Source organism: Oreochromis niloticus, linkage group LG4, assembly GCF_001858045.2.
Source record: "Oreochromis niloticus isolate F11D_XX linkage group LG4, O_niloticus_UMD_NMBU, whole genome shotgun sequence".
In the NCBI taxonomy this organism is placed as follows: domain Eukaryota; kingdom Metazoa; phylum Chordata; class Actinopteri; order Cichliformes; family Cichlidae; genus Oreochromis; species Oreochromis niloticus.
In genome coordinates, this window is record NC_031969.2 from 26,830,683 (window position 1) to 26,843,686 (window position 13,004).

A 13,004-nucleotide genomic window follows, 5' to 3' on the forward strand; every position below is an offset into this window, starting at 1 on the left:
CAAACGCAGTTACAGCATGACCTGATATAGGTATACAACAAGGTAGCGTCACTGTGCATTTGAGGGAATTAGGTATTTTACTGCCCTGTATAATCACTGCGATTTTACTTGCTTTGCGCTGCTGTTGAGAGTTAATTGTTTCGCCTTTAGATGTAATTCTCAAATCAAAGACATATTATTAGACGGGGACGTTTTTGTTTCAGACAAATGCATTGAACGGCTTTCATATCCAGTGCAAACGCACAATGTTAAAGTGATTACAGAGATATTTGGTGTATTTACGACGTGCTTGCTCTGAGCCTGCAGACTGAAACCACGTTAATTATGTTTTCCTTTCCATGTGTAGACAGGTGGGAATGGCCGCTGGCACGCCTTTTACTCAGTGCGCATGTCAGTGACTCTTGTTTATTTACAAAAAATAACACTTTAAACTTAATGTATGACAGTACATGTTAAAAAAAGGCCACACATGTTTTGCCTATTGTATTAAATAATTGAAAATGTATCCATTCGTGTCTTGTGTGTTAAATGCTATCATGTGCTGAACACGACAGAACCCTAAAACTAACATTAAAAATAACCTCTTTTTTATTTTAAACTAAGGTCTTTTCTTCTAAAATTAATCTTAAAGTTGAAAAGGGGGTGTTTGAAGTGGCCTTTTTAGAGTAAACCGTCCCCTTTACGCCCCGGAAGTGACGCAACGAATACGAAACGCACTTCATTGTTCTCCGCTTATATGTCTCCTCCGTTCCTTAGCCAGTTTACTTCATTTCCCACCACTGCTCACCTCCAGCGCTGGCAGTAGAATGGCAGCGGCGGCACCCAACCCGGAGGACTCCACCAGGAGCAGCGGTAGCAGCGGCACCAGCACGCCCAGTGCGCTTGCTGGAGACGGAGACGCAGAAGAGGCCGAGGAATTCACCTCGTCTTCCCACTGCTCGGAGCTTTCGCGGCGGCAGAACGAACAGAGAAAGCAGGGCTTGTTCTGCGACGTGACGCTGGCCTTCAGCAGCGGGGCGGCCACGGGCAGCGTCCAGAGCTGTGAGTTTTCAGCCCACAGGTCTGTCCTGGCTGCGGCCACCGACTACTTCACCCCGCTGCTGGGGGGACAGTTTTCCGAGTCCTTGTCCGGACGGGTGGAGATGAAGGAGTGGAGCTCAGAGCTGGGGCCGGACCCCGAGACGGTGGAGAGTGTTATCCAATATATGTATACGGGAGAAATACGCGTCAGTACCTGCAATGTGCATGAAGTTCTGGAGCTGGCTGATAGGTATGATCAGTTTAATATCGCATCTTTTCTTTTTTCTTTCAGAATGAATTAACTGCATGCTATGCATTGGGCCTTCCGTAGAAGTATTGTTTTTGCGCACTGCTTGCAGAAAGAAGAGTAAACAGAATGCTGTTATGTAGTTGGCAGGAAATTTCATTGTCTAATCTTTACTGTATTTCCTTTGTTTACTTTGTCAGGTTCCTGCTGCTGCAGCTGAAAGATTTCTGTGGAGAGTTCCTTAAGAAGAAGCTGAGTCTGACCAACTGTGTGGCCGTCCACAGCTTGGCTCACATGTACACCCTGGACCAGCTGGCTCTGCGGGCTGCAGACATGATCCGCCGCAACTTCCACAAGGTTATCCAGGATGAGGAGTTCTACACGCTCCCCTTTCACCTGGTGCGTGACTGGCTATCAGATGCAGAGATAACAGTGGATTCTGAGGAAGTGCTTTTTGAGGCTGTGGTAAAGTGGGTGCAGAAGAACCCAGAGGAGAGAAGCCGCTATTTTGAAGAGCTGTTTCGTCTCCTGAGGCTGCCCCAGATCAAGCCCACCTACCTGACCAGGGTGGTGAAAAATGAACGACTGGTGGCATCCAACGAGGCCTGCCTGCGGCTGGTGTCGGAGGCAGTAGAGGGCCATGCTATTAGATTTGAAAACCTCAAGTCTGCTGATATGGAGTTCTGGTCTTCGCACATGGCCTCCTTTCAGCCTCGCTTTGGCCAAAATATGGACGTTATCATGGTAGTAGGTGGAGTTTCAGAGGGAGGCGACTACCTTAGCGAATGTGTGGGCTACTTTATTTATGAGGACCGTTGGGTCAATCTGCCTCACATCCATAACCATCTGGATGGCCACGCCATCGCTGCCACAGAGTCCCACGTCTATGTAGCTGGTTCTATGGAGCCAGGCTTCGCTAAGACCGTGGAACGTTACAACCCTAATCGTAACACCTGGGAGCAGGTGAGCAACTTGACCACACGCAAGCACTCTTTTGGCCTGACTTGCATTAAGGATATCTTATACAGCATTGGTGGCCATGGCAACTTCAGCCCGGGTTTCAAGGATGTCAGTGTGTATGAGCCAGACCAGGACAAGTGGCACAATCTGGAATCTGCTCCCAAAATCCTGCGAGACGTGAAGGCAGTGAGTGTGGAGGACCGCTATGTGTATGTCACGGCACGCACACCCGTCGATACGGATAATGAGGACGGATTGAAGACTGTGACCACTCGTTATGACACAGAGAGTCGCCAGTGGCAGGATGTTGACTCCCTGCCTCTTATTGACAACTACTGTATCTTCCAGATGGCTGTGGCATCCACTAACTTCTACCACACAGCCTCCTGCTGTCCTAAAAGCTACACAGTTCGGGATGAGGTTGCCAGGCAGAAGATTAGTGTGCGCATCTCTGATGAGATCCTAGAAAGCCTTCCACCAGAGGTAACCAGCATTGAGGGTGCTGCAATCTGCCACTTTGATGAGGATGTTTTCATCATCGGGGGCTGGAAGAACAGCGACGATGTAGACAAGCAGTACCGCAAGGAGGCCTACCGTTACTGCGCCGAGAGGAAGCGATGGATGCTGCTGCCACCCATGCCTCAGCCTCGTTGTCGAGCTACTGCCTGCCACGTCCGCATCCCGTACCGCTTCCTGTATGGCTGCCAGCGGTACCCCATGCCCCAGAATCTGGCCCGCCAGCGAGATCGCATGCAGCAGATGCAGCAGCTTCACCGGCGCACCCTCACCCTGCGCCGGCAGCTCCAGTCGCAGATAGAGTGTTGAACTGTCCACTGTGACTTTGTCCGAAGATTTCCTGCAAACCCCTATTTCAATGCAGCTACCATTGTCCTCCACCCTGAGTCATTCACTAAAGCAGGTCCTGTTGCTCTCGTCCTGGATTTCATTAATCTGAACTGTGTGTCATCAGCTTTCATGCTGTGTTTGTGTTATTGGCTCATTTGTGGAAAGCCATGAAATATGTGGGCAGGTGTGTGCTGTCCTGCTGGTGGTCTGTGAGGAGGGATGTGATTATAAATATGTGAATAAGAGTGTTATAGTGCAGCCAACAACTAAATATCTGTTAGCCATTTATGTTGTTAAAGAGGCTGTTTATCTCTTTATACGTAAATAGTATAAAAGCTGTATATGTATACATTTCTATGGATATTTTACATTCCTTTATTGTACTGGAAGACAACGTGGCATTAGTAATTGCATTCCTGCATTCTTAATGAACTCTCATTCCATTGTAACACTGTGACAATCGGTCCAAACCCCAACTTATATCTTAACTGCTCTGTTACTACGGCTTTGCTTGTTACTGTACAGGCACAACAACTAAATATGAATTAACACGAGGAGGTTGTTAATCATAAAATCCTGTAGACTAGTTGTAGACAGTTGTATATTTGTGTCACTTTTCTTGCTCATGTAACAATAGTAATGTTTCTCCAAGTTTATGATGAGGTGAAAAGATGAGAGGACCGTAATATCCCAAAATATGTGATAAGATGCAATGAAATCATTCCTTTGAGTAAGCTAACATTGAAACAACCTGCTCTGCAACTGCATTAAGGACCAATCAGCAGCAGCAGCTTAATCGTTCCTTTTTTTTTTTGCAGTTTGGTTATCTATTGCCCAGTGCATTCCCATTCATTCAATAAAGACGTATTTAATCTTTATGTACGAGTGTGGGAGTATGTGTACGGCTTGGTTATCACTCTGCAAAGAATGGGAAAAGCTTCTGTGGAACGCCACTTTTTAACTTCGAGAGTCTTTAAAAAGTTGCCATTGCACTTTGACTTGTTTTGTTTATTTCATATCAGACGAGCTGATTGTATATTGCAAAGGCTTTGTTTTAGCTGTCTTGCAGTCAGTGAGATTTAATCTTCTTGGAAACAGCAATGTTATCATTGCTGGTGGATTAGTTTCCAACATTAAATGTCTTGTAAAAGTTTGGTGTATATTGGAGTTCTGTCTGTCGGAAGACTCCTTTTACCCGCCAAAGAGACGTAGAAATGAGACAAAAAAGGAATAAAACTTTAAAACAAAAGGGATTGTTTTATGAATGTGTTGTGACTGACATTCAGAAATACCCACTCAAGCAGCACTAATTATAGCAGTATAGGGTTACGGAGCTAAGAAATGATATTCATTTCCACTTTATGACCTAACATAAATGGCACTGCAAATATTAACTGAAATAAGCTATGTAATTTGCTTTGCATGTGATAGTCAAGACTTTGTGTCCTTGGATGTATGAAATGCTAATGTCATCTCTTGAAATTAAAGTTGTTTTGTAAGACATTTGCTTGCATTGCATTATTGGAACGTGTACAGTCCAAAAGTTTATGTTATTTTAGTTGACAGAGAGGTATGCACTTTTTAACAAAAGGTAGGAAACATTGCAGTATTGGTTTTTCTTTTGGCATCTTAAGAGGGGAAATCACATATCATTTATGCAAGGAAAACAGTTCAATCATGTAGCATGAATATTCTAACACAATGTTAAATTACTGGTAATTTTTTTGCTTGGTTTCAAAAAGAAGTTACACCCTGAAAGCCTGTCACTGTGCCATTTAATCCGCAATATTATAACCATTTTAACAACACGTAGTGAAGTTCATATTTCAGTCTCCTATTTAACATTAACGCGTACTATTTACCACGTAAAATAGTCACCAAAAAATCTCGACAGTTACGACAACACTGGTGTTTCAGATTAAGTGGTGTCTCAGATTCGCTGGTGACAGTCAAACAGATGTGTCGTACACTTCTTTAGGAGCTACTAACGACCAACCGGGAAATAAATCTATAAATATTTCGTCTTTACAAATGCATTTATTTGCCTTTTGATTTTTTAACACGACCTAACAGTCTGTTTTAATTTATTTTGGATAATAAAAAAAGGGTGCTAGCTTAGCTGGTGGCCGCGCCGATGCCTGTTCATATACTGTTTGGAAAACGTTATTGTCATCATTATTCTCCCCACAAACTATAATTTGATTTCAGGATGGTCGGCACTACAACTAAAGCATATACTTTATATTATCTGCACTCAGATGGAGGGGATGTGATTCCGCTCGTGCTGTGTGACAGTCCAACCAGATTAACCTGTGACACCAGCATCTGGACTAAATCACGTTCTAGAAGAATTCCTGTTTCATGTTCAATACATCAGACAACACCTCTGCAACTGTCGGTGTTTTGTGTAGTGTGTATTCCCATTTTATTCTATTTAGGATGTTTTAATAAATTTATTCACAAAACAGAAACCAATTGATTTTAGCAGAATGTGATGCTGTTAACAGTAATGCAGTATTACAATTCTGCTGGACATGGAATACATTTACAGTTTTTTTTTCTTCTAATACCTTTGTACTTTCTACTCCTTATATTTACTGACTATTTCACGTCACCACAGGATTTACCCACAACAAACTGATTTCAGTTTAATAGTGTATTCATCAACAGCGCTTACTTCATATGACTGATGTAGAGATGAAAGAGATGAAAAAGGCAAAACAGCAACAAGCAAACAGGCATGTAATTTATGAATTATTTAGAGCATGATGCTCTAGTTGAGAATGGGAGGATGATTAATATAACTGAGATAAGTTCATATTTCCTTGAATTCATGTTATCTCTTTATTACTTGACATGAGGTTCAGTTACATTTGTACAAAAATAGCTGGCAGAAATGTTCTTTAAGGCACTCTTTGTCTTTCTGCCCTCTTTTCAGAGCTTGTACTTTTTCCATTTTAATTTTATCTTTTACAATAACAGTTTTTAATACTGTACTATGCCATCTGTAATGAGAGGAATATAAATCTCCAGTTCACACTTATCTATTAACATCACCTCTCTGATAGTTTTTTAGAATATGAATATAGTTTTAACTCAGACTCTGATGTTATCCTTGGAGCAGCTAAAGTATATCCCCCAACTTACTCTATTACTATACCAGTAAAATCATTCTGAAGATAGCAAACTGAGAATAAACGCGTGATTATTTTAAAAATGTATTGTGTAGTTTATCTGTAAAGAAGCAGTGCATAAAACACTGACAGTTACAGAAGTCATGTCTGATCTCTATTGAATATGAAACAGAAATTCTTCATTTGGAGAACAGTTTAACGTTGATGAAATTATGAACAGGCATCATTAGAGTCTTCTGCATCCCTCTTTCACGTTGCAGCGTGGGAACGTAACCTCTTAGAACGCGCATGCTCTTTCTGTCAAAGGCAATGCGATATCGCGGACAGCTGTGATGTTGTGTTAGAAAAACAAAAAATAGCAAAGGAATTCAAGACGAAACAGAGCTGCTGTTGCTAGCACAGATCATTTTGCCGTGTAGAATAAATAATAAGCGTATACTAACAGCTCAGTAGGGGGCTTAAAAAAAAATCAGACTTAACGGATTTTTCGTGAGGAGGATGTACCTGTGAACGCAACTCTCGTGAGACTCTGGGAGACTGAACATGGCGGCATACACTAGCTAGAACCTAAACAAAACTTCTGATCTACTTACAAGACTAGTCTCTCTTCAAAATCCTGGAATCTCCACCATTTCCTGAACTGGGTGAATAGGAAGACTTCATTGACGTCTTTTTTAACCGGATTTTCACCATGAGGAAAAACAAGAACAAACGTCAACCTGCCAAACGTAAAGCTGCCAGTCAAACACAAAACTCGAAAAGACCTTGTAGTGATTCACCAAAAAGGACAGAAAATCCTCAATTGACACCATTCGAGATTTTCTTCAAAGAGGTGAGCGATGCCCACTTATCAATAGAAAATAAAGTTTCCGCATTTGATACCAGACTCTCGCTAATTGAAATGTTATACAGAGATTCAACGCTGTGACCGTCGGTCGAGACTCTCACAGTCCAGCTAACCTTAGGATAGAGAATAAAATCAGACTGAAATCCAAACAGGATGATCATGAGAGTTAAAATATATGACTTCAAACTGTGAAACACCAATCCCCACCACCACCAATATGAGTACCCATTCTAACCCCCCACTGGTGATGTGGCAAGTGGCAAGGAGTGTAAGACTTTCGTTTCGTTATGTTTGTTTGTTTTGTTTTCGTAATTATCTTTTTTTTTTTATTTCATTTGTTTTTCATTCATTTATTGTTAATTCTCATTTTACCCTTGGCTCCTCCTCCTAATAATACAGCATGGGACTTAAGCAGGTGCACAGGAAGTTATGAACACACACATTTCATTTCAAAAACAAGGACTCTTGCCTGCCTCATGTATTTTCGACTTATCTTTTTATTTAGTATTTGATATGTTATTTCAATTGTCTATACCTCGCTTTGTTTAAAATAAAATACATTTTAAAAAGAGTTAATTAATTGAAAATACAGCTTAAAAAATGTATTTTTTTTCACAAATCCTTCAAGCATACTTCTATACTGGTTAGTTTTTTTTTTTCCAGCTAGCTAAAGCCAGAGAAAGTCTATGGCTAAGGAATTCAGTGTTAACATGCTACTGCTTTCTCCTATGAATGCTTTTGTTCATATGAAAACTGCAGAGTCAGCATTAATCCTGCAGCATTGTCCGTGTTTGATACTCACCAGTCAGGGGATTAAAAACCTGATTTTAGCACCTATCCTGCTGGACTGGTGTTTATCGCACTACTGTCAATTAAATTTAGCCAAACTCTGAGCTTTACACATGTTATAATCAGCACCTGGACTTCACCTCACCATCTGTCTCATCAACATATATTCTGCCTGCACAGATTGAAAAGTTCTCCAAGCTGCACATGAAGGACCGTGACCGGGTACAAGAGATCCTGCAGTCCATGCAGAAGGCTGGCTCCAAAACCCTGCAGGTATCCACATCACTCACTCCTCTCATAAACATATTCAGCCCTGTATGAAAATAGAATATTATTTCTTTCATGATTTTTATCTTGTTTTTGGTCCAGGTGATCTCAGATTTTGACATGACCCTTACAAGATTTGAATACAATGGGAAAAGATGCCCCACTTGTCATAGTGAGTACACTCAAAGTACAACAAACTACATATAATAACTTGAATGTTCAGTATTTGCAGGGGTAGTGTGTTTATGAACTACACTGACATACAGTGGGTTTAAAGACCCAAAACCATCTAAAAGAATGCTCTTTATAAGCACAATTTCCAAGCAAGGGTGGTGTAATAAAAACCACTGGAGGGCAACATTTACATATCAAGAACAAAAGGTGAGACAAAAGGTGTTGAAGATTGTCAGGCAGTCCGCTCCATGGGGTGCCAGTATCTAGAGACTCAGACAAAGGCTCTAGACAAGTAACAAGATCAAGGTTCACACATTCCAAAGTAAAATGGTGATCAGGACCGAATGAGGAACTTCCTACTCCGGTTAGCATTTAATTGGGACTCAGATTGATGAATCAAAATGAACATACTATCGGCATTACTCTATCTTTTCCATTCTATTCCCCAAGTGATCTCAGACACACAGTTTGCAGTGCTTACCAAATGTATTAGATGACCTTTCATAAAAACAAGAAAACACAAATGCTTTAGAATTCTATTAAAAACGTATATCAACTAAATAAATGAAATGACAAACTGAAATAATGTCTTTATATATATGCTATATACTGGACCTCTCTGGCTTAACTATGTGGGCAACTGCGAATTTCAGCCAAATGGTCAAAGATAAAGTAAAATATTGAGACACAAGATTTCTTGTATTTTCTTTTAAAGAGGATCTAGCAAAGGTATAAATCAAAGCAATGGTATAAATCTGAATCACCAAGCCTTAAACAACAAATGGACATTATTCATTGCATCTTTGTAATGGAAAAGTTTAACGTTAGTCTGAGATTCAGAGGAGAAATCTTGATTAGAGAAAGGGGGAGACTGTTTTGTTTTTCTTAAAGACTTTTATGCAGGAAACTCCAGGGAAAGGGAACGGAACAGAAGGGGTAACAGATACAAGTGGAGGTTTCTCTATTTACATAAGGAGAAGAATAGACACAAAAGCCTGGTGAATGACCATGGGGGTACCAGTATTTAGAGACTAAGACAATAGTGATAAAAGACAAGGTGTGAAAGAGTCTAGACAGGTGACAAAATCAAGGTTAACACCTTCCAAGCTAAAGTGGTGATAAGGAATGGAGAGAATAAAAAGCCTCTACAGGGGACTGTTTGCATTTAACGACATGGTATTAACATTAAAATGGTGAGAAACTGATTGCCTCAGTTTTCAGCAGGTCTCCTGCCGGGTAGAGATCTTGTAACTGTGAAAGCCATGGGTCTGTCTGTAACTCCTCTTCCAATATGGATGACGACTTCTTGGGAGACAATAGAGAGAAAGGGTGCCACTCAGGAATGCTTTGCATCCATTTGGAGTGGCACTTTTGTCATTATAGGAGGATAAGAGGACAAAAGCCATGCCAGCAAAAAGCCCCCCATAGCTTTTCATTCAGATATGTACTTTGTGTGTACGCCACACATGCATTTGAAAACATGTTGAGAATGAAAGATAATACCACCATATCTACACTTATTACACCACTGAATTCATCTTTGTGCATTCATCTTTGTAGTGAGGGGTTTGAAAACCTCAGGCCACTTAACCCAGTTAGTGGATGATGAGATTTTTAATGGAATGGAATCAAGCCTATATTGGATAAACTGAAGGTGAAGTTTAGGGTAACTCTGGATCAGGATGTAGGGTAGGTTGGTCTTGTGATCCCTACCACATATGTCCTTGATCAGTAATAGTAGACTCGATCAGGCACTGACTCATGGTTAATAATAGAAAAAATGCTAATGCTAAAGTCGTATATACTGGTGTATTTCCTGTAGATCTAAATGTAGAAGTCACTTAGTTGTTGCCATCTGTTCCTTAACAATAAACTCTCATACAAACTCAATTAGCTTTTTTTCCACTCTTTCTATCTTCATATAAAATTAGAATTATTTGAGCCTACTCAGTATTTTTATACGTTTCACAGAGCACAATTCAGTGTCGACTGCTTCATTTGTCGTGTCTCTCTTTAATCATTCGGGGTCTTTAAAATGTTTTTATTTGTCAGCTGTTTGTAGTTTGAGGTCGCCATGCATATAAAAGGTTTTGGCTGAAAGACACATGACTATCATTTTGTGTATTTACAGATATTCTTGAAAGGAGTGATGCCATCTCCAGTGATTGCAAAAAAAAGGTAGGAAAAACTTCTAGTTTACTATTGAATATATTTCTTTTATAGTGCTTTTATATTAATACTGCATGTTTTAATACAATGTCCACTTCAAAACAGCATTATATATTAAATTAGAGTTTTCTCCCAAATTGTTGTGTGGTGGGAGAAATGGAAACATGCAGTCAACAACCTTGACTTTCCCTTCTAATCAGTTTTGTGTAAATATTATCAGGAAAACATGCTGCACATTAAAAATATGTTCCATTTTTCACTGAATGTCCTTCTGGTGTGTGGTGAATTGCGAAGGCTATCGGGGTAAAATGAAGCTCTTTATCCAGATGTTTGCAAATCTTAAGTAATATGTTGAATATATTAAGTAAGGTTTATTTTACAGTGTCTTTCAACAATAAAAGTCACAAAGTGGTTTACGGTACAGAATAAGAAGAAACAGTAACAATTTAAAATCATGACAGACTGTTAAGCGTTAGAAAGGTATTAGTAAGTACTTAATTAAAATACTACTTAAATTAATCCGCCTTAGTATGTCATTTATGAATGCAGATGTAGATTTTTATTCTTGATTTATAAGCTCATATATAACATGTTCATGGTATCTTTTACAAAGTTTAAGTGATTAACAAAATCATTTTATGCCTAACTATATATATATTTAATAATTATGATGCAAGCTCATCGTTTGTGAGTGTGATGAGAGCATTCAGAGATATTGGTTTTAAAACTGACAGCTAGTTAAAGGATGTGGCATGAAAGGAAAAAGGATGATTTTTCACCAATACATGATGGATGTTATTAGATACAGGCATTCCGGTATTTCTTGTGTCAAATAAAAGTTGGCTTACTGTATCCAGAAGGTGAATAAATAGAATATTTGTTCAGTGCTCTGGTGGGTAAGCTGGTCAACACTCTGGACTGAGCAGGGGAAAAAAAATTTCCAACCTTGCATATGAATAATAAAAATGAAGTATGTAATGATTATTGAATATAAACTGAAGGCTTTGTCCCTATTCATTCATACAGGGGGTTTAAAATAACACTCCAAATAACTATCCAGAGACTTGCCAATTGTAAAGAATTGTGATAATTGCTGATCAGTTTTTATAACACTGTCATGTCCTCTACAGCTGCAGGAGCTGCTCGACAAATACTACCCCATAGAGATCGACTCTACGCTGTCAGTAGAGGAGAAGCTGCCTCTTATGGTGGAGTGGTGAGTGTGTAAACAGAGCTATGACTTGTGTTTAACAGTGTTGGAAGGGTATTTATTAACTTGACTGTATCTCAGGTGGACAAAGGCTCACGAGCTGCTGGTGAATCAGAAAATTAAGAAAGCCGGGTTAGCAAAGGCGGTGAAGGACTCTGAAGCCAAGCTGAGGTACGAGCGTCCCCGAAGACCTATTTAGTTCTTGAATGTTGAAAACATTTTTGTAATGCAGCTAATGTGGATTCTTTTTCATTTCTTTTAACAGGGACGGCTACCAGTATTTCTTCGACCACCTGAATGAGCACAGCATCCCCCTGCTCATCTTCTCTGCTGGAATAGGAGACATCCTGGAAGAGGTGATACGCCAGACTGAGGTCTTCCACCCAAATGTCAAGGTCATCTCCAACTACATGGACTTTGATGAGTCTGTGAGTAGCCACACCACATACACACCTGACCTCCACTCAGGCATTTAAATAAAAAATTTGACTTGATCTGTTTGCACAGGGGGTGCTGAAGGCTTTCAAAGGAGAACTGATTCACATCTACAATAAAAAGGAAGGTGCGCTGCTCAACACCGGACATTTCCAGGAGCTGCGCACGCGGACAAATGTGCTACTACTGGGAGACTCTCTAGGGGATCTGAACATGGCTGATGGAGTGCAGGACATGGAGAACATCCTCAAGATCGGCTTCCTTAATGACAAGGTCAGCAAAAAGCATGCACGCAGTTATGCTCACTAAATCGATTTGATACTTATTTATTTTTAATTTCCACAGGTGGAGGAGAGGAAACAATCATACCTGGACTCATATGACATTGTACTGATAAAGGATGAAACCTTAGACGTTCCAAATGCAGTTATTCGCTTTCTCACTGAGTAATTGGACTGTGACAGCCCTGCGGTAGGCCACCTACCTCAGCTGATAGCTGCAGCCTAAAAGCTGCATGTGTGTGTCTACTGTTCAAACTTTGACATAAATGGCGGTACTTAGTATTTGCTCTGAAAACAACGTCCATTCTCTTACAAAAAAGCTCCTTTTCAGTGAATTGTAATCTGAAAGCAGACACTGTTTTTAGCACTGCAGTGCCATCTTGTGGTGGACTGTGGGTAAATACATTTAGGAATAGGGAAAGAAAAAATAGAAAACATATTTCTATATTTAGAGTCAGTAATTTGTAATAACTATTACATTGAAATTATGAGAATATTAGCAAGAAATACAATAAAAGTAAATAAAGTAGTTATTTTTTGTTACAAATTTTGAACTTTAGGTTCAAAATTTGAATCTGATGCTTTCTGTCTATCTGAGTCTGGAATTAAAAAAAAATAAAAAAAT

General features: G+C 39.9%; 2 protein-coding genes across 2 annotated transcripts; both read left to right on the forward strand.

The window, feature by feature from the left end:
* The first annotated feature begins 685 nt into the window (after positions 1 to 685).
* LOC100690269 (kelch-like protein 11) lies at positions 686 to 4,576 on the forward strand. The gene is made up of 2 exons (XM_003442026.4): positions 686 to 1,270; positions 1,468 to 4,576. Exons 1-2 carry the CDS (start codon positions 807 to 809, stop codon positions 3,050 to 3,052), a joined length of 2,049 nt encoding a protein of 682 aa, XP_003442074.1. The 5' UTR covers positions 686 to 806; the 3' UTR covers positions 3,053 to 4,576.
* A 1,905-nt stretch (positions 4,577 to 6,481) lies between these two features.
* On the forward strand, positions 6,482 to 13,004 carry LOC100701809 (cytosolic 5'-nucleotidase 3). The gene is made up of 9 exons (XM_019357723.2): positions 6,482 to 7,039; positions 8,024 to 8,116; positions 8,213 to 8,282; positions 10,416 to 10,462; positions 11,584 to 11,669; positions 11,745 to 11,834; positions 11,929 to 12,091; positions 12,171 to 12,371; positions 12,444 to 13,004. Exons 1-9 carry the CDS (start codon positions 6,899 to 6,901, stop codon positions 12,546 to 12,548), a joined length of 996 nt encoding a protein of 331 aa, XP_019213268.1. The 5' UTR covers positions 6,482 to 6,898; the 3' UTR covers positions 12,549 to 13,004.